Raw genomic sequence first — 26014 nt, 5'->3', positions numbered from 1 at the left:
AAGCCAAATTTTAAGCACGTTCACAGCCTCAAATCCACTTTTGACCTATTCTGTTGACTGAAGTTACTCAGCTGGGCTGCCTTCTGTGTTGAGTGCTCTACTGCAGCATGAGGCACAAGAGCTACACTGCATAGCCATGAGTTAATTACAGATTTGATTTCAGTCCTGAGTGCCTGGATTTTGCTGCCATGGACCCCTAAAATTCCAGTATAATTTATATTTGCATTATTTCTTCAGCAGTGGAGATCTAAAAACTGCTGAGGTTGGGAAGAGAGGCTGACTGTTTAACACAGCATTGCCTTGGTAGTGTGGAAAACTGAGTGGTAAAGCTGAAAATCAGGATGCAATAGAGAACAGCATGTTTTTGCGCAGTGGGCTATAGAGGAGGAGGGAGGGAGGGATAGGGAGGGCTTTGCCTTCTTCCTAGAAGAGATTTTACAGTAATTATACAGAATGAATTTTCAACCATGATAACTTTCAGCTGTAGAGGTCAACATCTTCCCATTTGGATGCTTGACTTCTCTTGGGTGGTGCGCTTCCGGGCAACCTACTTGGGAAAAAGAGGTGACAGCCAACTCACTGCCTAATTGATTTAGGAACGGTGCCCAGGGAGACAGTCCAATTAAGTTTACAAGCTGGCAATTAGCAGGAAAGGCCTCTAAATCCCTGCACTGAGAGCCTGCTTGCCTCCGTAAGAACATAAATGTGCTAAAGATAGCAAGGGGAAAGCTGTGCTTTCTGGAAAGCTGTTGTGAGTAAACCCCACAAGGGAGGACTGAAGAAAAGCAAGGTAGATGTGGGTAAAGTGCCTTCTGCTTGACAGGTAAGAGGTAATTTAGAGTTGTTGTTGTTTTTTTTTTTTAATGGCCAACATGCACAAAAACATCAAATGGATGTTTTAATTAGTGTTCTGGGGTGCTCTGCAACTATTAAACCTGTCATTGAACACAATGCAGCTGAATCATCTCAAAATAAATGGTAATCTGTAAACAGTTGCTTTAATAGTAATTTTGGATAACAGCAACAATCTGGTTCAGCTCTGTTTAAAACTGTATAACTGTAAATTGGTCCAATGTTTTTGTTGGTGACATCCTATTATAATAATCTATCTTTTTGCACTGACATATGTAGTTAAGGTTTTGTAAAATCAGACTTTAAAATGTTCAGGTCTGCATTACTTTTAGACATTTTACCCAGACAAAAAGCGCATTCATGACTTAAACAGTAAGAGAAAGTCGAGTTTCATACTTCACTGTCACCTAGTTTTTTAAAAAATGGGCTTCTTCCTAATCTCAATAGCTTTACACAAAATAGTCATAAAAACCTCCTGTAAAGATCTACAAAGGCAATTCTGTTTTCTTGGACAGACAATGGGCAAAATGCTGAAATTTTCCAGGATGAGTATATTCGAAATGGCTGACTGCCACGGTGAAGCACTGGGTTGGTAGTCAGAAGATTTAAGCATGATTGTTTTTTTCACTCTCACACTGGGTCTGCACCCCTGTAACTTGCTTGACTTGAATGGAATGAATACAGTTCTCACTGATGATGAACCACAGGGGTTTTATTGTTAGTTCAAGCACTGACTCCTTGTGTAACTTTTAAAAAGCCTTTCAGCTTTCCTTCACCCTTGTTATTCTGTTTGTAAATTAAGAGTTAGTTACGCTTTTACTCTCTTAAAGCCTCCTTACATCTAAAATGAGAAGTGCTACATAAATTCTAAGTTGTGTATTATTACTTTTTCATTTATTCACAACTGGTAAATTAACTGAGAGGCCAAACTTCTCTGAAGGTTATGAAAACTCTCCTTCTTGGGTGAAATCTTAAAGGGAAAAAATGGTGTAATTTCATGTACTAAAGTCAGAAATAACAGAATACTGGGACAAACACACATTGTAATGGAAAAGACAGTTGCATCATAAAAAACAATAACTTGTTTAGGAAAGAGATAGCATTACTATCCTATTATGACATATAGCTTATTTTGGGATGTCACAGGGATTACTAGAGAACGAATACAATTCTTATAATTGCATAATACAGATGAAAATAATTTTCAATATGAGAAATTGTTATGCATTATTAGACTAGCAGGGAACATAACAGGACCCTAATACAAGAAATCAGGATCCTACTCTGCCAGACCCCACAAGAACCGATACTACATAATTGTGAAACGTATTGGACTCCTTGGTTCACATCTTCAGACATCATTGGAATTGTGTGCTTTCAATGCTTTGGTAAAATATATCTAAAATTAGGATGTTTACAAGCTACCAAAAACTTGTAAGGTACAAATGTTTCCTCAAGAGCCTAAGTTTCAATAAATGTGCTCAGTAACTTACCTAGTTTAAAGCGAAGTACTCCTAAGGGTCCTTTGTCAAATCTAACCAACAAAAGATCATGGATATCTGTGCCATCAGTGCAGGGAGATGCACCTTGAGCAGCAGCCCAGTGGATGTGGACGAGGCTGCTAGACGTGTCAAAGTGTTTGCTGAATTGCAAAGTGGCCTCAGGTGAAAACTCTTCTGCCAGCAGCTGAATTTTAACCGGGGACAGTGCTGTGTCAAAAAGCTGCAGCTCCCCTTGAGAGCTGCCAACCACAAATATGGCTCCAGAAGGGTGGTAAGTCATTAAAGCAGGCAATAGTTTTGCTTGGGCTAACAGAGTCACTTGGTTGTAGGCATCATACAGAATCACTGACGAATCTTCACAACCCAGGACTAGTTTGTCTTCTGTAACATTTCTGCAACAGCTGATGGCCTTTGATGGCAGTGGTATTCTGATGACTGACAAACACTGAATTTTGTTCCTAGCACAATCGTAGATGCAGCTGTCAGCCATGGGCTCTTTGTCTGCAGAGACGGAGTGCTCGACTATGTGAACCCGGTAAGGCTCCTTGGTGCTGAAGCGAGCATCGAGTGGATCCCATTCCGTACGGACGTAACTCTGAACCTGGAAAAAATCCAAAACACTTTGGTAGTAGTTCATAACAGTTTATTCTTGACTTTAACGGTTTAAAAAACAGACTACTGACAATACGTTTTCTCATTGCTCAGTAAGCTAAAACAAGCACACGTTTTATAGAGTTGTGAGGCTTTTCAAAGGTTTCTTTTTGTCATATAGTTTAAGCCATATCTGTTTGCTCAGGGAATACAACAGTCAGTAGAATAGAAGATTAAAGAGGGGATGGTCCTAGCAGTCCTACTGGAGGAGAAATGAGCAGCTGACACATCCAAGAATAGCTGATTATTCACAAGGAGGATGGGGAAGAAATTCCCAAATTTCTCGAAGTTTGTAGTAGGTTACTGTGAGCATCACACTTAGAGCATTTTTTATCATTTGCTCTGGGCCATGATAACAGAAAATATACTGTAGTGGTAGCAACATTGGCATGTTTAAACAATGTGCACTGTACATTGCCAAGCGAGTAGGTGGTAGATGCTCTTTGGTGCCACAGAATGAATTTGTGATAGTAGAAAATGGGGACAGTTTAGGGGTACTTGAAGGCTGAACAAAATGGAAGACTACAAAGGCAGAATATGAACCAAAGAAAACAGCGGGCAAAGAAAAAGAATTTGTAGTGTGGAAGCATGCAAAATGCCATAAAATGATGGAGGCAACAGTGGAGTCCAATGAAGTTTCATGGTCTACAATATGTGTGTTTGAGAGAGGTATTGGAGAGATATTGTACAGGACTGGAGCAGGGAGTGATGAAGTACCAGTGGTAAAAAAAAAAAAGAAGTTACAAAATGGCTTCTAAGAAGCTATTTCTCTAAAAGAGAGAAAGAAAACCAACGTCTCTAGAAGAGTAAGAGTAGTGGAAGTTGGTCAGAAACATGCTGGTGTTTGTTCATGCAGAGGGAAACGGTGAAAGGAAAATGTCAAACGGAGCCAAACCCCACCCTCAGGTATACCGATAGCATTATTCACACTATAAATTATAGCTGCTGACCTGCCACTAAAGGCCCCTTCTTTTGAGCTTTTGAGTCCAGGTGGTATGCAAGTACTATTTACACAGGAAGGGGTAACAAAAAGGGAGATGGAGGAAATCTGGAAATTTCAGGCTGAAAACAGAAATGCACACAAAGTACTCAAGCAGTTTAAAGTTGATTTCCACAGATCACTAGACCAACTGAACATACAACTTAGCCTTTCATCTTGCAAAGGAGGAGAATAAGAAATGAAGTTTTTTTGGCATACCACCCATTACTTCAGAAGCACATAATGAATTTATAAGCAAGTTATTTGGGATGCTGATCAGACTGATTATGATGTTTCATTCTGACAGTTTACTTATTTTGAGAGTAAAAGGGCTTCTTTTGCAAGAAGCAGCAAGAAAAAAAGGATTGTTGCCATTCTGTGGCTGCAAACCAGCTGCTTGTTAATACAAAAGTCTTAGCTAGTATAAGATGTGTAGTTAGGGACACAGTAAGAACTACTTAATAGGCAAGAAACAAAATATTGGATGCGAAAGCATCTAATACAGAAGTCAATGCACCCATCTTGTGAAAACCAGGGGAGCTGATTTCAAACAAGAGTAGCGATCAATAAAAAATATACCAAAAAGGAAATAAAAGATGAAATCAGTTATAAAGGCTGAAAACCCTTTTCTCACCTGCTCCAATCGCTCACCAGTGAATTAGCCTCTGCAGATAGTCATTTAAGCCCACAAAACGTGCAGTGGCTACTGTGCAGCGGTTTGGTGTTAGAACGGCTTGAAATGTGTAGCTTATTAGGGTGTTAAATTGCATAGCAAGGCAACCTGTAAAAGAGGTTATTGTGGACAGAGGATTACTGTGACCACAGAGCTCTGTAACCCCAAATAAAGACAAGGTGAAGTGTTATTTGTTCTCCAGTTTTCCCTAAGACTATGCGTAGAGACCCAGATAGCTGCCTTTCAAATATGTGAAATAGAAGTCTTGCCCAAGCAAGTCTTCAAAGCTTCCATAACTTCAGTGAAATGAGCCTTGAGGCCCTCTGGGACTCAGATTTCTGTCTTCCTGTGGCAGGTTTCAATGCACTGCATTATTCACCTACACATTTTGATCCCCAACCAGTGCTCTTCTCTGGACATCTCACAAGCGACAAGAAAATCATGAAGATACACACACTAATCAAGCATCTGAGAGATGAAAGACTGAAAGCACTGTTAAATTCTGAAGAGAGACTGGCCTTGAAGCTTAAGACAACAGAGAGGAAAACATGGGAATCGTGGATTTTTCAACTCCATAGGAGTGACTACTGGAAAACAGCAATGGAAATAGTAACAGAAAAATAAATGTTGTTATCTGATCATTTGAAAGTCAGCAACCAAATGGAATACAATTAATACTTTTGTTCTGCCATGATAGAGCAATAGAGGGACAAAATGTTGCTCATTACCTTGAATTTAAAATAAAGTAAAACCTTCTAATTTGGAAGGCCTAAATTAACGAGCCGTGAGATGAGAAGCTTCCTACCTGCATGTAATTTTGAAAGCAGATCCTTGAAATGAAGTCTTGGGTAGGGCTGGTTGCTGTATGCAGAGAAATTCTGTACTAGGGAAATATTCCTGAGAGGAGAGGAAGACTATTTGCTGTATCTCAAAACAGATGTTTTAACATACTGTTTAAACAAATTAGGCTTAAATGAAAGTTTTCTAGAGACTACTGTTCATATTCTGGCTGAAAACAAGAGAAACGCTTTTCCTTAGATTGGAACCGATAAAGTGCTTCTCACGCGTCAGTGGCCTCATTTGCCTCTTGGAGGAAGAGTTGCAAGCCGAGAGACCTCTTTGTTCTGGTTTCCTGTTTTGCTGAATGTAACTGGTATTTGGCACTCTGAGGGGGAAAAATGGATATTCTTTCATCTGAGAGGGAAGATTTGAGTTTCTCTGACAGGAATTACTTTTATTAATAATTCTTCATGCCACTAACCGAAGAACTAAAGCAGAGACATGCCACTGCAGAGGCATGTTAATGAGGCTAAGATAACACTTATGAAAAAAGTGTTCCTTACGGTTGGAAGCTGGAGAGGGACTCTTTATCATGGTGTGTAGTGATAGGACAAGGGTGAATGGCTTTAAATTAAAAGAGGGTAGACTTAGTTTAGATATAAGGAAGAGATTCTTTACTATGATGATGATGAGGCCCTGGCACAGGTTGCCCAGAGAAGCTGTGGATGCTCCATTCCTGGAGGTGCTCAAGGCCAGGCTGGATGGGGCTTTGAGTGACCTGGTCTGTTGGGAGGTGTCCCTGCTCATGGCAGGGGGAACTGGGTAATTTTTACCCAGTCCCTTCCAACCCAAACCATTTTACATGTATGATTCTATGAAACACAGACTAACAATCAAAACAACTTCTTTTTTTTTCCCCCAAGAAGATGGTACACCATTACCTGCCAATTGTTTATCCATCTGTTAAGTGGCCACATGCTAGTAAATGTTACGTACATAATGCTTTAACATTCCATATGAAGGAATCCACTGGGATTCCTTCCTGGCAAGCAGTAGTTCTGAACTCTCTGGAACTCAAGACGGGAACATTAAAATCACAATGTATCCTCCAGTTAACAAAACCAACATTTTTGCGAGGAAGGGGAAGGTAAAACTGGAGGACTTCCCTCAGCAGTGGGTAGGACAACTGTCAGAATTGTGGAGCAGGGGACAGGGCAGTGGATCGAAAAAGACAAAGCCATAATACCACACTGTGACACGTATAATCCTATTCAACGTTAAGTGCTTTCCATAAATCTTGGACCAAGCACTTAGCCTTGGAATTCAAATGAACGTTTCTGGAAGTACTTTGCACGAAGTAAAACCAATTACTTTCAGTAAAATAAATACATTTTTCTTAAAAGTGCTTTTTAGTTTTGAGACATGCATGTTACAAAAGCATAGTAAATGTATTTAAATACTGTCCACGTAATTTATGCACAATTCCCTTATCAATGCAGCAGTCAAGCATCACTGATGCACATTTATAGCATATTCCCCTTGCAGTAATCAACAGTACAAAGGATGCTATACATGCCAACTTCTCACACCCAACTCAGAAATCGTAATAATCCAAGTCAAGGAATCTGTTAATTTTTGTAACTAACAAGCCTGAATTATGCTAGTTAGCATACCTTCTTTCTTTTTATGTGTGAAAAAAAATAATAGCACTCGCTTGTGTAAGCAGTATCGCTCTCTTTAGTGCAAATCTTTGAACACTTAAAATTGAAGTATTTTGCATAGAGTACTGGGGAAGGATAAAACCCACATATCAAAACAAGTATGAGTTTAAAACAGTAGTTCTTAAGCAGAAAATTGGCTTACCAAGCAGATTAAAAAAAAAGAAGAAGAAAACAAAAGAAACAGAAATAAGCTTGCTGTGACTGGATTGTGTGCCTTTCAGATGAGAAAAATGTTTGATTTATTTTATGGATGCTAAAAAAAATGCTTGTTTAATTTCACACAGTGAGGCTGCAAATAACAACAAACACTTTAATTAGAAATGTAAAGTGCGAAGTGTAGTGCACACTATGGTAAAATAATTTTAAAGACAGCACTGTGAAGGAGGAAGAAAAAACACCCTATTTTTAAACTCTTCTAAATAAAAATGCACAGTTCCTACTCCAACTTACTTGGCTGCATTGCATTTACAGTCCCACATGCATTCTTATCTAGATCTTCAGCCAATGTTTAGTTTTTATTTTCTTTCAAAAGTTATCATCATAATATTTATCCTGTATTACTCATTAAACCCTTAACCCAATGTGACATCAAGGATTTTACATTCTCTGCTCTATGCATGTGAGAGGTATTTCAGCTATTCAGTCACCCGGTAGATGTTTCTCTGAGTAGTACAGTAACTGTAGGATAGCTCACTCATAAAAGGTCTGCTGTATTTCACAAGTTTGTGGCATAGTGTGGAGGAAATAACTATTACACCTTGTGGGAGAAAGAAAAATAATGTTCTCTCTCAGGAAAATTATTTTTTCCGCAAGATTGAAGTATAATTTCAGTGATTTGTACTAGCACTAAATGGAGTGAAAATAAACATGGTAAAGACAAATGCAAACTACTACAGTAACTGAGCCTTGACATCATCACCTCCTATTAATTTATGTTTGCTGTTCAAGTTGATTTTAACATGGCTTTCTCTCAAAGCATTTAATCCAAGGATGATTTCAGATCCGATCTTATTTATTCACAGCAAATTGTTTGAAATGATTTCTGGAAGATTCTTCTTCTGCTTTCAAAATCAAAATGCCAGCATTATCTCTACAGGGAGACAATTTAAATAATGTCCTTGATCATTGGTACTTCGACAAAGAAGAAACAAACAAACAATTAAATAAATAAATGGGAGAATGGATGGGTTTACCAGAGAAAACCAATACATGCATGAAAGCAGACAAAGGTTCAACAAATACTCCTGCAGCAACATGAGTGCACACACAACATACATCACACACCACTGCAGTCATATGCTAACCAGAAAAACATTATTATGTCTTCAGGGGAGGATTCCTAATCAAATCCTACAGCATTTAACAGAGCAAATACTGATCTCTGGCAAAACAAAAACAAAAACAAAAACAAACAAACAAACAAAAAAAGAATGAAGAAAGTAAAAGAAGTCAAGATTTGCAAGGAAAAAGTTGTTTTTGTTCTTAAGGGGATAATGTCTAATTTTAGCCTAATAGTAGCAAATCCTAAGACATGAGGCCATACAGCACAATTCCAAACATATTTATAAGGTATTTAAAATGTAAAATGGATTTCCCCCATTAAGTTGAAATGCTGCTTAAGTACACCATAGCCCAAATACTGTAAGTGAATGTGAATCACTCCAGAGCATAATGTGTAGTTAGAGGATATTATCATGACAAGGGGGTTGGGTTGTCTTGTCCCAGGGCTATTCCTGTCCTCCTCCTAACAAGCAGTCTTGGGGTGGACAGCAAATACCGCTCAGAAAATTCTTCCAGGGAGGAAGCAGTATCATTTACATTTGCTCTGCCACAACAATAAGTGTCAGTACCTGGCAGATCTCTTTGTGGTTTCTGTAGGTCAGAACTATTGTGCTGTAGAAAGGCTGTGGGTAGCACCCATTCATTTCCTCAGGCTTGGTTTTCTTTTTCATAACCCCAAACAGCTAGACATTTATGGGCTTCTTTTTTGATAAATTCCCCAAATTGAATCAGTTCATTCTTCTTCTCATTCTTTTGTTGACAATAATCATTTATTTGGGAGAAAACTCACAATATTGGTCAAGATATGATAAATATGTATCTACTTTAAGGCATAACAATGGCATGACAGCATTTTATTCCAGGTCTGTATCTGAAGAACACTATAAATGGTAAGATAGTAGAGGAAAAGAGAGGTAAATAATCATGTTTACAGAAACACTGCATTTTTTTTATGTTACCTGACCTAGAGAGTAACTGTTCAGAAGCTGTCTAAAAATGCTAACTATATTTTGGCTCTTGTTTAAGCTATTCCATGATGCTCAGAATTTAAAGGTGTTAAATTAAAGTTCCCCTCTAAGACTCTGGAGGGTAAAGATGTACTTAAGTTAATTGCAGTTTGGGGATTGATGCTATTTCTAGAGCTGCTGGGTTACAACATCCCCTGGTCTGTGAAGGGAAATGTAACTACCACCTATAAGTGGTACTAGAGAAATCAAGGAAAAAAAAAAAAAAAGAAAAAAAACCACAGGATTATAGTTTGCATGTCATGGATATATAGGAAAAACATATAGGCAGAGTGTCTTGAGCTTCCAAGAGATAAATATGTGGGACAGACTAATTTACAAACAGGAAAAAAAATAAAGTTATTTATATGTGACTGAATTTTCCTTACCAGTGGCATAGTACTTAGTATTTTGTTGACAAACATGGGAAAAAAAATCATCTGAAGAGTTTAGAATTAAAACAGACAAGTGCAGACAAAGGATGAGAAAAAGGAAAGCAACGGAACAGTTAAAATGGGCTGTTCTGCTTTTTAAAATAATTTCCTTATATTTATATTACAATATGGGCTAAATTAAAAGGATTATGAGTTTAGGCCTAAAGGCTCAGTGAATGCTTATTACCCTTATTGTGCTAAGCACCAGTGACGTGCTTGGGACTACACTAGACAGACTCAGCCCAGAGCAACTTAAAGTCTAAACCAGAAAAGGATAAAACAAAGTGCACTGAAAGATGCAGTGATGCTGTGTTTTGGAATCTCCTTATAATATATAAAATGGAGAAAGCTTTAAACCAAATGGGTAGTTTCTGTGAATTTCATAGAAGAAATGAGTCTTAAAAAAAATAATCTCAGAAAATAGAGATCTCAAAATGCTATGTTGAAATTAGGGAGCATCCTGGAAGAACATATAGAGATATGGCAAGGAAATTAATGGCACGGGAATGTCGCTGTCAGAACCAGGACATATGGATGTTATAGTAAGAAATTAGATCCAAGCTGTTATTAGGATGACGTTTCATAATATGAAACTCGCACAGGAGACTAGGCTGCAAAAGCTTACAAAGTACAGATGTATGTTTTAACTACCAGAGTCATTTTTATATGTGATTGGGCACAGCTGCAGGGGAAATTGAGAACTGCAGGTGTGTATCAGGCAGAAGAGAAAGATGAGTCAAAGATGACCACTAGTGGAGAGAGGTCAATTGAAAAGAAATAAAGAAGGCAGAACTGGAGGTGATTTAAACTTAAATTCTACAGTGATTAATGACAGAAATAAGAAAAGCTGTCTCAACTACCTTTTCTCTTTTGCTTTCAATATACATAGAAAATCCCAAGGGAAAAAAACCCTCACTGAAATTAATACTAGTTATCAAAGTAATAATTCCAAGACATTAAAACATTTACATTTTCCCAAATTAAAGAGAAGAGAATGTTGTTTATAAGTGCAGCTTATTCTAAAGTGTTACTTTGGGCTTTTCCCTACAGGGAAATAGCCTATAATAGCTACCACAGAACAGCTATTCCACAGCTGATCCTCAAGTTTGTGCTCTTCTCCCACAGTCAGTGCCTTTTTACTCCATACTAGAATTGGCTTAAACTAAACTGAAAATAAAACACTAAATATAGGAGCATCTAAATAAGAAGTTAGTCCAAATCAACTTATTCAGTTTAAATTCAAGCTGTAGTTCTTTTCAAAATATGCCTAGATAGATTCATTTAAAAGTTTTTACTTAACATAAAAAACTAGATTCAAATAGCGGATTCTTAAACATGTGAAATAAAAATGAAATAGATGAAATGGAAACACCTGCCCAAAAATGTAAGCTAAGCAAGTGTCAGGAGGAGGGTCAGCCTGTAGCCCTATTCTAACCAATATTTCCACCTGTAGTTGGGGAATTTTGAGTTTTTCTCCAAGAAAACATTCCCTAATTTGATTAATACCCACAACAATTTAAGCAGCATCTGGGTGTAGCTTGAAGTTTGTAATAAAGCATTTGAAGTAGATTAAGAAATACCTATCAGTTAACATTGCAGATAATGTAAAATAATTGCACTGGAGAACAACATGCAACAGATACAGCTTATAAATCAGGTTAAAGAGTGTTTAGTGGTAGCAGCTCCAAAGCTATTCTGGTTTAAAGACCTAATTTCCGTGCTTCATTTCTCAGATTGCCAATTTTGATGTGAAAATATTAAACATAGTAAATAATGTGTTTTTTTCAATTAAATAACGAACTTCTGTTTTAAGATCAGGACGGCTGATCTTAATTTTTCCTCTCTTCCTCTGTCAACAATTTAAACTGTTTCTTTTTGTCTACCAGAAAATGCATTTAATTTGAATAGCTATTTCTTTAGCAATTTCTGCAAAATCATGTAACAAGAGAGTTGAGAACTTTACCTCCAGTTTGCCATGTGCACAGCCTAATAGCAATAGGTTGGCTCTGTCCCTCTCAGAGGAAATAGGAGACCAAGGCCATGCTCCATCACTAGCTGCTGACCACCAGCAAATGACCATGTCTTGCAGACAGTTTATTGCCAGGTGACGTTTCATCCTTCTACCTTCTGGTCCAGGTATATCAATGTAAGAAATCTGATGGAAGAAAAAAAAAAAAAAAGGCAGGAAATATTTACGGTGATAAAATAGCACAGTAGGAGCAATTGGGAGTGTTTACTTTGGATGTGTGAAAGAGAACCTATATATACACAGAGGACTGTGTACATATATCTCCATATAGGCTGTCTGTAAATGTGAAAAGTATCTCCTCAGACAGAAAGAGACATGCTCACACTTTTATCTATGGGGAGGGGATTGGGAAGGAAAGGAATGTGAGTTAAGAAGGAATTTACTGCAATGACTCCAATCAATACCAAAATGTACAGTCATGGTTGCTTGACAGCATCGACCTACACACAGGATTTAAGCTTAGCCATATTAAATGACAAGTTCTGTGAAGCTGACCAGGGAACGAAGGCTAGTGTTTAAGACATAATCGAATATTAAATATATTCTACAGCGTTCGAGCAAACATATATCTTTCTTTTTCCTCCCTAAATTAAGGAATCCAGATACAAATATCTGCTTTGCAAGAGAATATATACTTTTCTGCATAATGTGGATGAGCTACAGCATCATGCGTAAAGTTTATGCAGCTCTTGAGAATTGTGCCTCTTTCTCAGGAAGGATTTGTGGAATTTATTATTCAAACTCCGTTATTTTGGAGCATGGTTATTTGAAAACATGAGCAGTGCACCATCTGGGTGACACATGCCAAGGAAATATAGATTGCACCGCATTTCTGCTTAAGGAATTAATGGAAGGTTGATAGCTAGGGGAAAAAAAAACTATCTTGCCATTGCTGGTCAGCAATAATCGAACCACTTTCTGGGGATTAAGCGCATGGCTAAGCCTACTGGACCAGACACTAGCAAAGGGCAGGGGGTCTTCTTATCAGAGAAATGCTTCTGGAGCCAGTCTCACTACATGACAGATTGCTTTCATATTCCTGTCTGCAAGGCAACAAAGGATGGCAGTAATGCGATAATGCCAGAGTGCAATGGGTGTTAAGAACCCGTTGCATTTATGTATTGTATTTAGTAAATAATCAGGCTCATCCAAATTGTGATCTCACCACTCAACCAAGGCCATTAAAATCAAGGTTAATGCTTTAATAATCCTTTGCTGTTTTTTATATGGTCAAAAAGAACCCTTTTCTATTTGCATGGTCATAATATTATTGACCTCTTCATCCCCTGAATACACATCAAAAGGAACTGAAATCAAAGTAATTACCAATGTTGTTCTCTCATGGTAAACATTTAACTCCTTGTTCTGTCTCCTTCAGTAAATTGAAATGGATTAAAAAACACAGATGTGAAAAACTTGCAAAAGACCAATATTTTCAGAATATCCTGTTTTACTTGTCAAAATTCTATTTAATAGTATAAAGCACACATAAAAGTGAACAAGTAACTTCTATTTGAATTAAAACTAAGTACAAATAGTGAATTTGGTAGCGACATGTTCTTAGGGTGGAACACCACAAATACTTTCACAGATATTAATTCGTGCTGTACTGCAGTGTTAATGGTGTTAAAATTGTTGGTAACAATTTCACGTCTAGTAACAGACAATAGTCTTTGCGTATAACTTTACCTCTTGCATTAAACATTACACTTTCAAACATGGACTAATGCCACTGAGAAAAGGCAAATGATAACAGTTGTGTTTTTATTTTGCTGTACTTCAAGACTATAGTGGTTCATACAATAATTCTTTCTTACTTTTTTCAAAGTGTAAATAAGATCTAAGGCGGTACCACTTAGAAAAGAAGAGGAGAAAGAAATTCTTCTATTCAGGTATGTAATGTGTAAAAAATTAACTTTTGGATAAATATCAAACTGTGATGGGAGAAGCATGGTTGACTTGGTCTCATTATTAATGGCACTCTGGCAGTCCAGTACTGCCTAGACGTCCCTGCCAATTTTTGTCCACCATTCGGCTGGACACCGGACAATGTGAACATACATCTGTCCACGTATCAAAGAAATTACAATCTAACTAAGACAGAAGTTTAATTATATCGTTACATATGATTGTAAGCAATTTTTAGAAAACATTTTTAGAATCAGAGATTAAAACTCAAATACTACATACATTTTTCAAGGCTACCCTGAATGTCAGAGGCAGAGATGAAGGCTACACTCAAATTTCCTGAATCTTTGTTCTCTATTTCAATCCCATGGTAGTTCTGTACCATTGCAAGCCACCTTTTAATTCAATTTCTCTTGGAAAAAAAAATATCAAAACTAAGAAACTGTTTTTGTTTTAAGTGTATATTGTTTGCACATTTGCAATTAAGGAATATCTTTTGTTTCTCTTGTTACTACTGGTAGCAACACTACTGTTGACTTTGTCTGTGATCTTTTAGCTTTTGTAAGCTTGACCAAGAACAGCCATGAAGAACTCTAATTCAGTGCAGAGAGCTGACATAATATTATTGCAGTTGTGAATAATAGTTTCTGCTGGCTCACACTAGTGCTATTCTGAAGATAATAAAAATTATATTTAGCTGCCTAACTAGCAAGCTCCACACAAAAGAATATTCAATTAAAAAATGCAAATGCTTTTTTTTTTTTTGGCTGGCAAAGAAATAATCCACAGCGATTCCCACTGATTTCAAGAGAAAGCAAAGTTAACATTGGAGGTGTTTCTAGAAGCTCAGCTGTGTCAGCAAAGAACAGAACGTAACAACCCTATTAAGGAGTCCAGCAGATATTTCTGGTTTCCTAGGGCAGAGACAGTTTTCTATGGATTAGGCTTTCCTTTTTCCCAAGAAAAACTGCCATAACCATTAGATCCAAAATGTGCACAGCGATACCTACAATGAAAATATATTTTCTAAACCTAAATGAAGCAAGGAGCTATGACCCTTACAATGTAATGAAGGCAATCTTCAGCTCACCACAATTTCTTAGAGTTTAGTGCTATTAAAAAAACAACAACAGCAACAAAAACCACCACCACCCACCAACCTTGCTTCCAAAGCACAACACCATAGGCCAGGCACAAGTGCACATCATTTTAAAGTAAACTACGTATCAGCTCAGTTCCTGGTGAACAGTGAACTGTCTCAAATCCACGTTACAGAGGTTGGATCAATCTCGCAAACACAAGTCATTGCTGAAAAGAGGCCCTGAACTGAAACAGCCTGGAAAATGTATTAGATATTCATCCTAGCAGAAAGTATTTCTACCAAGCAAGTTAAAATGTACTATGGCAAAACTTAAATTAAACACATCCTTAAAAAGCTTGCCTAGAAGTTGCACATTCCCTTATGTGACGAAGCAAATTACTAAGGGGTTGTCAAGGGAAAAATATTTGTTAGCACAAGATTGTTTTCCTTAACATTTATTCAATTTGAAATAAATACAAACCATTTTGTAAATAAATAAATACAAACTCTTTTGCTCACTACATCTTTCTACCTTCCTTAGGCAAAGGCTTGCCTCCGCTTCTTTCTTGAAGTGATTGGGCTCAGCCCTTTACCTCCTCTACCTGTTTAAAGTTAATTGCCTTTGGCTGATTATTTTGTTATACTGTTGTAGTGCCAAGCACTTCCACCTAAGGTCAGAGTTACACCGTCCTGAAGCCAAAGAGCTTGTGGTGCAAATAGGTTATGCCTACATAGACCAACCCACTCAAGATGCAGCATAATTTAGCTTGAGATGAACTCGTTTCTACTGACAACCAAGCCAGTCAGTTTAAAACTAGCTCAACGATCTGTAAACTATCTTTTTGCTACTGCTGTGACTGTGCTATAGACATACCCCTACCTAAAATGCTGCAAAAAGGGAGTATTTTAATCAATGTAAGTGGGGAATTGAGATACAGAGGCACCAAATCACTTGCCTAAGATCACACACATAGTTGTGCAGTGGTGAGAAACTCAGCTTCTGTATCTTGAGTCCTAGCTCTGTGGCTTAATTGTAAAACCAACTCTCCCAACAATACGATTACTGTAACTAGAGGGAAAATTAAGATTTCTGCAAGGAGTTACCAGAGTCTTAGAACTCAGACAGATGACTGAATTATCATAGCTTCACAAGTTTGTGTATATCGGTTGAGCCATAGTAATTGACCATGTGTGTGCTTTTAGCCCACAGCAAACAAGAGGCAAAACACATTACCTTAAATCTTTTACACCGAGGTTTACCATTACAGATTTTACTTCATGCTTGTTAGATGCTGAGAATGCGCAAAGGGTCAGTTACTGCTGCTCAACTGACACGAGGTAATCTGTTAAGCAGGGGTAACTTAGCTGTGTGTCTGAGCCCTTAACCTAAATACAGTAGAAAATTGGATCCCTCTTGGCACAGTATTTTTAACTCATTAGCTCAGAATGCCATGTCATTTTTCTTAACTTTTCAATAACTGTCATTTTTAGAATTTGAGCTGTTCTGATCAGTTATACAAAGGTTTTTAAATTTGTACTTCTATAAAGAATCCGTGAGTGCCAGTGATTTGTAATATAAAGATACCGTAGCCTTTACAGTCACCATTGACAGCTATACCTTAAAATCCAAACAAGAGAGTTTTTCCAGCCTTCTGTTTACATCAGGAGAACCCATCTTCTTCGTAAACTGAATGAAGCAGAGTTGGTTATGGTCCTCGAATGACAAGATGATGAAATTGTCTGCAAGAACAGCTGGAAAAAAAATAGTCACGACTGTAATACCTGTTTCTAGTAAGAAAACAAATTTCTGAACTCTCCACTGAGACGCTGCAAAAAGCAATTTTTTCAAGACAGTGTCTTAAATATTACACTGAAGCCTCTGTAATCTCCTAAAAGACATCAATGTGTCATTCTGCCTGGGCCTTCTTGGAAATGAGAAATAAAGCTTAGGGAGTACTCAGATTACATAAACCTGAATAAATTATCTCATATCAAGTTACCACTACATTCAAATATGTGCCTGTTCCACATCCATTTTCATCTTGGTTCAAGCCTTCAGAGTTTTTCTTACAGTAGCATCCGTCGTATTTTGGAAGAGCACCTCATACAGCATTGCTGGTATTGAGCATGATAAATGAAAATTAGTACATGGGGTGTATCTGGAATTCTGACATTGTAAGACTCTGGGTGGCTGCTACATACAGAATTATGCTTTAGAGGGGTTATGAACTTGTTGAAAGCTTAACTTGTGGGTACTTAAGCAATACAGAAAACCAAGATGGAACAGACTCCCTTGAAGTCTGGGAAAGTGCAGTTGAATGGTTCAATATAAAACTGATTAACAGACCAAAATAGTTCAATATAAAACTGATTAACTAATTTGACAATGAAAATTAATTAGACAGTGCTATCTAGGATTTTTCCCAAGTGTTATCTTATCCAGTTATTGAAACAGTGCCTACATTTAAAGAGATGTCTGAGAACAAAATGAGGCATCAGGGTAACCAGTACCAGATCACTGAAGAATTGTTAATGAGAATCAGGTTTAAAGTAAAGCTAGCAAGCTGTTTTCAGAAAGTAAACTCAGAAACCTCTGCTAACAGAAACATGACAAGAAAATTGGAACTGGATTAAAAAAAATAAAATAAAATAATAATAATCCTGCAGAACAACCCCTTAAAAACAACAAAAATTGCATTTGTGACTAATGTCCTAGATTCTTAAATGTATTTTTAATATCCTTAAGTAGTTTCTGTCGACAGTTGAGTCTTGCATATAAGCAGTGAAAACTGGCTACTCAGCTTTGCTTTGATTTAGTCTGTTTTACAACTAGTTGCATTTTCCAATAGTCATGTACTGGCACAGCTCTGAAGTATCTGGTATGCAAATGCTAAAGGGTAAAATTTAAAGCCAAATAATTGCCTTTGAAATGTAACATTAACACTAGCTTTTGGAGAAAAAAAAAATAATAATAAATGGTGATAAAGTATCTGACGCGGTAAGTTAGAAGCTAAGACAGACTCTAAACATAAATGGAATATATGCCCATCTGAAGAACAAACCTAGAAACTGTGATGCCAACTAAATCTACCTGAATGTAACTATGGGCAGTTATACCACTATTCAGAGAGGCGCCCTGAAGAGAACCCATATGCTGCAGGGTCAGATTACCCTAAAGAGATGGGCAGTGAAAATTATATCCTACATACTCCTGCCACAAGGCCTCAGTGCCACAAATTAATTTTCAAAATGAGAAACACCGTTGTCTTTTAAGAAGGCAATTTTTTCATCATTTCCAATTAAACTTTTTTTTTTTTTTTTTTACCTATATAGTAATAAAAATTAACAGTGTTTTATGAGAGGCATGTGGATTACAAATGCAATCTTCATTTTGTATTTTGTGCATGCAATCTGACCTTTATTATTCCAAATGTTAAGAGGGCATGCTACTCTGAGTTATAATTAGAATTACAGCGTTACAGACGTAATTGTGGCAGATTGTAACCTTTAACCACACTTACATATTTGTTTTTTAAAAAAAAAAAAAAAAAAACAACAAACTATTATTGTTATACAGCCTTCTTGTATTAAATATCAAGTTCTTTTTGGCCAACATTAACATCACAACCCAGATTCCAACCTAGATTTGGAAGGACATGCAATTTTGTTGGATTACAGTTAATTTATTCTAGGACAGTACTATGTCTTGGTTCTCAGTATGCTTACTTCAATATATTTATTTATTTATTTTTACCACTACTGTGTGGGTAGCAAAACTATCTTCTTTCGCTGTCCATAAAAATATGTATTACAGTGGCAAGTATTTGGTGGCTTTGCTTTTACTGAACAGAAGATGCACTGTTCCACCTTCAGACATGCACATTAACAAATAGAGGGAAAAGAAATTATTGAATAAGTGAATACTAGGATAAATGATTACATAACCTCATTTATAGCACTGTGAATATATAACTGTAGGAAAACATATTTGTTGCTCTTCTATTGCTTTAGTTTTAAATTTTATTAGATAAAAATATTTTTTAAGTTGTATTTATGTAACATACTAAGGCAATATAATGCAAAGTATGTATAATTTATTTTTTATGAAAAAAATAAAAGACAGTATATGCTAAATAAATTCTACAAACAATTTCATTTTGGGTATAACCTTAGCTTCCATGCTTTCCTACTTTTTGTCACCTCTAGTTACAAAAACCTCTCTCTGGAAACAAAGGGAAAAAATCTGAGTTGGATTTTGTAGTCTTAGTAGTAACTTAGGGGAAGAGGGAAAAAAAGGAGTCAAGATGCTAAATGTGTTCACTCTCTAATTAGTTGATAAAACAAATGAAGTTAGTTAAATTTTTTGATACTAAAGATTCTACTGACATAGTTTTATTAATTTTATTTTGCAGGACTAAACTTAAGTTGATAAGAAAAGATGAGAGGGACACAGATTGCAGCTTTCTGAAATAACCAGGCCAATATTCAATAGATGCATGGGTATGCACAAATATAAATCATTAAAGATCAAAGCTAAACCTAGCATATAATCATATTTAAAGGATGTAATTTGGGTCTACTTTTTAAGAATTTGGAAGACAGTGCCCATGTAGTTTGGTTCACGTTGAATTTCCTTATTCTTGATCATGCAGATGCTAAGATGCTGACAGCTGGTTAGGCTCAGTGGAGCTAAGTAGGGACACACCGAGGAAGTTATTGCCATTCTATAAAACTACTGAAGACAGGTACATTTCCTTAAGTTTTCCCCTACATTAAAAAAAAGATCTTTGTAGTTAGTCATTAGTTAATCATGCTTGTGAGATGCTGGAAATCTAGAAACTAAATCAGAGCACCTCCACATACCTAGTAGTCTAATAAGAAAATATTTTAATAATAACTATCCCATGTAACTAATCAGTTGGCTAATGTTTGTTTCTGTCCCATTTTCCCAATTATGAAATAAACACAAGTTCAAATGGCATGTTCCCAGTGACTGAAACACATAAGAAACTGAATTTTAGAAACCCATTCAATATTTGACAAGCCTGAAAACTTTGATGTTAAATATTATTCTTAAAGTGTTCTTAGTCCTAAGGGTTGTAACTATGGCATTACATGCAATTACTTGTTGTGTTTGCAAGTCCCCAGTGGCAATAATTAGTCTACCTGTTGACATACTGTTTCTCTACTCCATTGTTAATGTAAGGCAATTGATTTGCACGTGGGTGTAATTACCATCACTGATGGTGTCGGAGATGAGCTTCCCCACCAGGGTCCTGTCAATCACCAGTTTCTCCAGCTGTGGCCCAGAAAGGCTTAGGGACACCAATATTCCTGAATGAAAGAGGAGCTAAATCCAAAAAGCGAGAAAACAAGACATCAGGAATCATTAATAATACGAAACGTTCCAAGGTACATATTAGCGGCTGTCTGTTACTTACTAATTTAATTTTCAAAATTATGAAAAAGACTTTTATCTTAGATGTGAAGATGTCTTATAAGGACTTAGAAAGCTTTTTCAATGAAAAAGAGAGGTGTAATATGACACAGAATTATGCGGCTACGAGAATTACAAATGATGAACAAGTGAAGATGATGCATGCTAAGTCCCCAAATGTTGATTAAAATGTACTGAATTTGTTTTAAAATAAATAAATAAATAAAATTCTGTCCTTAATGACTAAAGGAATGATGCTGATCACCCTTAACTGTCAAAAAATAATTTATGTTACATTTGTTGCTATTACTTCTTTTTTCATCATTAAAAAACTCAGCCAAGGCAGCCTTCTGTTATTTAAATGCTTCTGTATGTGGATGCTGAGTCAAGATTTCTGACTCAGTATCATCTAGTAATGTTTGGTACACTGAAGGTTTGGGCTATTGAATGTGAGACACTTTTAAGACCTGAATTTGTAAGTCATCTACAGACCTTCAGAACATCATTTTTTTCTGGTGTGTTTATACCGTGCCTGTCATCACTTGATTTTTCTTTAAAAATAAATAATTGGATAGCCTGGATAAAAAAGAATATAAAATTGTGCTTCACATAATTTTTTATTATTTTCAGAGATTAAAGAGAGCACCTTTCTGCTAGCCCGGTTAGTTCTGATCATTCGTATATTGTTTAACTTAAATAATGGTGCCTTACCACAACGATAACTCTGAGCTCCTAACAAATTCAGATACTCCTTGACATACCATCATAGATGTCCCTCTTAAAAAGAAGAAATATAAACTATTGGACAGAATAGTCAGATGCTTATTTCAGAGTTAGCCAAATATTTTTACCAAATTAATCTCAATTAAATGATACATACAATCTCAAAGACTAAGTTACAATACTTATCAGCTATTCCTGATGCCATATTTTGCATAAGAGAGATACCACTTGGTGGGAAGAATCATGAAAACCATTGCTTTTTGCATAATTAAGTCATTAAACTTAGTAACTTTCTGAATGCAACTACTACAACAAAACAATTCAGAAAACAAACCAAAAAAACAACAGTTCCAGTTCCCCACTCCATTTCGAGTTGACCTCACTTTGCCAAGTTACTCCAGTAGCAGGAGTATACGAAAACCTTCACTAAAAAAAAAAGCTATTATATTAAAAAGATAAACAAACAAACAAAAACCCTGACCATGTAATTATTTAAATCATTTCCAAGGTTGGATTCTACAAAAACCTGGATGTAAAAACAATGAAAAATTCACTTGTGTGACTTTGATCTTCATCAGCAGAACTGAAAACACTTGCGTATTTTAATTCGTCTTCCAGTTCCACCTCTGATCCTGCAAGCTGCTTGACCAGATGACCTCAGCATGGAAGTTAAAGATGTTTCAGACCAGAACAAATTCCTTCTACACGGTAGGAATCCTGAAGGACTCAGGTTTCTGGCAGCTAGGTTAGGTTCCCTCTACTTGGTAAATAATAAAAACAACAATAATAAAAATCATTATCACTTGACCAGAGGTTATGCTAGCCTTATACTTGAACAGTCTTTTTTGCCCAAGAAATGTTCTGTGGGAGGACCACAGAAGAAACACAGCAGGGACTCGCCAGAGGCCAGAAATCCAGGCCTCCATTTCTCACCTAAAAACAGATTTTAAACAAAATCTCTGTCCTATTAAAAACCTTGCTACCAGATAAACAGTTACTCTTGCAGTAGAATTCGGCATAAAAATCCCTGTCTACTTTATGCTACAGCTGGGAAACAAACATGGTTGCAATACACTTTTTAGTACAGCACACCAGTATATAAACACCGGGAAAGCTCCCCTGCAGGGAGATCTACTAGAATGTAAAATAAATCTCCAAAGAAAGTGGCAGGAACCCAGTTTTGGTAGACTTTTAAAATGAATAGGACAAGCACAAGAAAACGTAATTTTGGGAGCAATCCTGAGCTGGAAGTAAGATTCATTAGGTAAGACCCCACACCTCATATCTCTTTTTCATACACATCACAGCCATAATATAATTTCTCTGATTCTCCATTATCTTCATGGATACATTATTCACTTTCTCTTTGTTTTACATGCTTCCTTTTCAAAGTCAAGAGGACAAAACCATTGTATGACAGTGCTAAAGTAACGCAAGTGCTGGGAAACAAAATATAATGATCTAATTGAGATGCTTCTTGTTCAATGCTCTGCTCCCAATAATTTACCTAAGAAAATTGTCAGTTATGTATATTTTGCTGTATTATTACAGTTCTGCCCTCTCTGTACCAAAGAACAGGACAAATATGTCTATTTAAATTACCTTCTTGACCTTACTACTATTTTTAACCAATATTTTTCCAGTCTATATTCCTGTCAACTCACAGTAATTTGCAAATAAATTCTACTGATATCTGAAATAGAAACCAAACCCAGCTGTGACATGAAATCAATTAGTTAGGAACAACTGATCTTTTCGCATCCCAATAAAATCTAATTACGCATTAGTTTGAAAAATATATAAATTCAGTGTTTCAGTATTCCCTGTCTTGACAGATGTCCTTTAAGGTTTTGTCCTAGTAAAAATGTTAGACACAGCTACACTCATGCAGCTCTTATTACAATCTTTCAAAACTTCAATTTATCCTCATGTTGAAGTTAGATTAGATAAAATCACAATTTATTTCCAACTTGATAATGTAAGTCCAGCAAGGTTTGACTACGGTTAGCTATAATTGTCCAAAGAGCCTAGTTGAAAAAGTGAGGGTTGAAACACAGAAGTTGACGAGCTACTGAGCTACATATTCATCAAGGAAAATTACATAAATACTCTAGGAAAAGGAGTTCTAAATTTCTCAATGAATATCAGCCAGCCAGAGAAGGAAAACACCACTCTAAATCTTTCAGTGTTAGGCACCAACAAGAGAGCTGGTGCAGTCACTAAAATAAAGCTTCCACCTTGCCTCTTCCACACCACCTTTCTTTGGGAGCTATGCCCTTCTTGCAGGAAGCATCACTATAATGGTAGGGCTGGTCTCATGCTTCTTTTCCTTGCAGAGAGTGAGAAAAGTATACTGGAGTTAACCTGGGAAAATAACCTAAGCGAATCTGAAGTCTGTCTGTAGCCTCTTGGATTACCTGACAGAGTAGGAATATACACTGCCCCTCTCCAGGTAAAGCCTGGAAAAAAGAAGTGTTGTGATTTGTAGATAGCCAATATATTAGTGAATGACTGCGTTATGGAATGAGGCCATACGCTTAGAATTCTGCTGACGTTTAATATGTCCATCCTATATGCTGCGTAAAGACATTCTTGCAAACCCTTGGCTTGATAGCAACAAATAAATACAAGGTTATGTTTCTTTAAGTCTTAACGTGTTTCAGAGTGTAAGTTTGCTTTCTGCCTATCTGTTCATTTCCTTCTAATGACATAAATCACACCCGTTACATAAACAGAAAATTACTGGATTAATGAATGTCCTTCGTTTTACAAGTATGAAGCCAGTCATTGAACCAATGTTATGTATTTTCAATATTGCAAGACAATCAGCTGGAATTCTGGACTGCGTCTATTCCAAGTGTAGATGGTGGCATGAGAGAAGGTGCTAAATTCAGAATTTATGTATATCTTAAGAAAATGGTTAGGTGCAGCACAACCCTCCCTTCAACTTTTCTCAGATGAAACCGTAACAATTGCAACTAGATTTTACAATAAATAAATGGGACGTTACCAAGGAACACCAAAGTTTTTGTTACAAGATAAACAGCACTGGGAAATGGAATTAAAAAGAAAAACAAATATTTAGTACAAAAGGCCTGAGATTAAAATGATATTATGCAGATAATAAGTATATATTTTAAAAATACCTCTTAAAGTTTACCATGAGATACAAGCTGATATTTAAACAAAGCACAAACACATTATCTTTAATCAACAATATTTTGTAAAACAAAATATTTATCTGTTCATACTGAAACTCCACTATTTCAAATGCTTACACACTGTGTAGTCTATGCAAAGACTGCTAGATGATAATAAGATTTAGGTGCTGTTGTACATGTGCTTGCACAGTTAAGCTCATATTTTAGTGGATGGGAGCAGTCCAATGATAAGCATGAATGAATATAGAGGAAATGTTAAAGACTGCAAACTTGGCTTGAACACAGACACACAGTGATCCAACTCCAAAAAGTGCTGCTCAGGGGAATTGCCCATCATTACAAAGGAATAAAAGCAAATGTCAGAGGCGTTATTTACATAAGGCACAAAGTCATTCCATCTGTGAGATACCAAATTAGGAAATGAAACCCACAGTAATGAAATACATCAACATTTTTCAGACTGAAGTACCATGATGTGAAAAATGGAAATCAGAAAAGACACCTCTACAGCTTGAAGAGTCTCAAGGTGTTCCTAAACAAAAAATGAGACCCTGACTTCATACCTGTTGGAAGAATAGACTTTATGCTATGAGTCGTACGAGTAAAATGTTTGGTATGAGTAAAACCACACACGGGGAAGGAAGGGTCACTGAGTTTCTGTGAGCTGAATATGAAGGTTTTGGTAGAGGGCATCATGTACTTTGTGTGCCAAAATGTACATGCTTCAAATTTACGGACAACAGTAGAACTTAAGCATGTACTTAAGTGGATTCCTTTATCCTCGGAAGCATTAGCCTTTGACTCCTCATTCATGCAGCTTAGCTGCTTATCAGCCCTTCTACCAAAAAGATACCTCCAGAGCAAAGCCAGGATTTGCCTCTATCTGATTAAAATTGGAAGAGAAGGAAAATATGCCTGTAAAAAATACTGCTGCAAACTGTTTTCCCTTACAGATCCCAACTGACAAAGGAATATGCAAAAGGAGAAGAGAATTGCAAAGCATTTCTTGTTCAAGCAGGTTCCCAGGGTTTTTCCCCACCTCTTCATTCCAGATTGCTTTCTTAGCCACCCTACCGTAATTACTCTGTTGCATGCCTTATTACAAATGAAGTTACTGTTGTTACACGTTACTGTTTCACAATAATCAATGCATTTGTACTTCTAGCTCCAAATCCCTCAAACCACACAACCCATTAATGGTTGTGATCAAAAGCAACCAAAAGAATTTAATATGAGGGCAGCGTTCCTCTTAGTAACCGGTGATGGATACTGGCTTCTCACGTATTCTAGCTCAAATGTCCTGATTTTGATATCAGATGTGCTCCTCTATGTCACCACATATCTTGCTAAATCAGTTTGCTTATGGGCACGGTAGCTGATATAACAAGCCATGTCAGCACATATTGCTGTGTATCTCAATTCAGGATCCAGTTCTAAGCATGTCAATGATGGTAACATAAAAACTGTTCACATACATATGTAAATTGCAACACAAATCAAGTTAAATCAAAGTAATTAAGCAAAGAATATATAAATCTTTTACACTGTCAGGTAACAGATATGATTCAAAACCAGTGCTTGGCATTTATAAAACAAATTAATTCAGTGTTGGCACGTGCTCAATTCCACACCGTAATGCAAATGTAAAAATAATAATTAAAAAAATAAGTTGGAAATCAAATGTTTCAGATACATCTCATTAATGTTACTAACCTATAGTGTAAAACCAAACCTGAACCAATGGCATCGTTTCATAGGATTGATTTCATGATTTTGTGGCAAAACTTAAAAGCATTCC

At 36.6% G+C, this 26014-nt stretch overlaps 1 protein-coding gene across 1 annotated transcript in view; it reads right to left on the bottom strand.

The window, feature by feature from the left end:
- WDPCP (WD repeat containing planar cell polarity effector) overlaps nt 1-26014 on the bottom strand; it is a 116768-nt gene that overhangs the window by 54634 nt on the left and 36120 nt on the right. Inside the window, exons 7-10 of the mRNA XM_032183700.1 lie at nt 20131-20245; nt 16514-16647; nt 11841-12032; nt 2346-2955 (exon numbers count right to left, since the gene is read on the bottom strand). Of these exons, the coding sequence (XP_032039591.1) occupies nt 2346-2955; nt 11841-12032; nt 16514-16647; nt 20131-20245 (1051 nt within the window). The remainder of the gene's footprint in view (nt 1-2345; nt 2956-11840; nt 12033-16513; nt 16648-20130; nt 20246-26014) is intronic.

Source organism: Aythya fuligula, chromosome 3 (assembly GCF_009819795.1).
Source record: "Aythya fuligula isolate bAytFul2 chromosome 3, bAytFul2.pri, whole genome shotgun sequence".
NCBI classification, from domain to species: domain Eukaryota; kingdom Metazoa; phylum Chordata; class Aves; order Anseriformes; family Anatidae; genus Aythya; species Aythya fuligula.
Note: the sequence above shows the minus strand (reverse complement) of the source record. Positions and strands in the feature narration are given on the sequence as shown.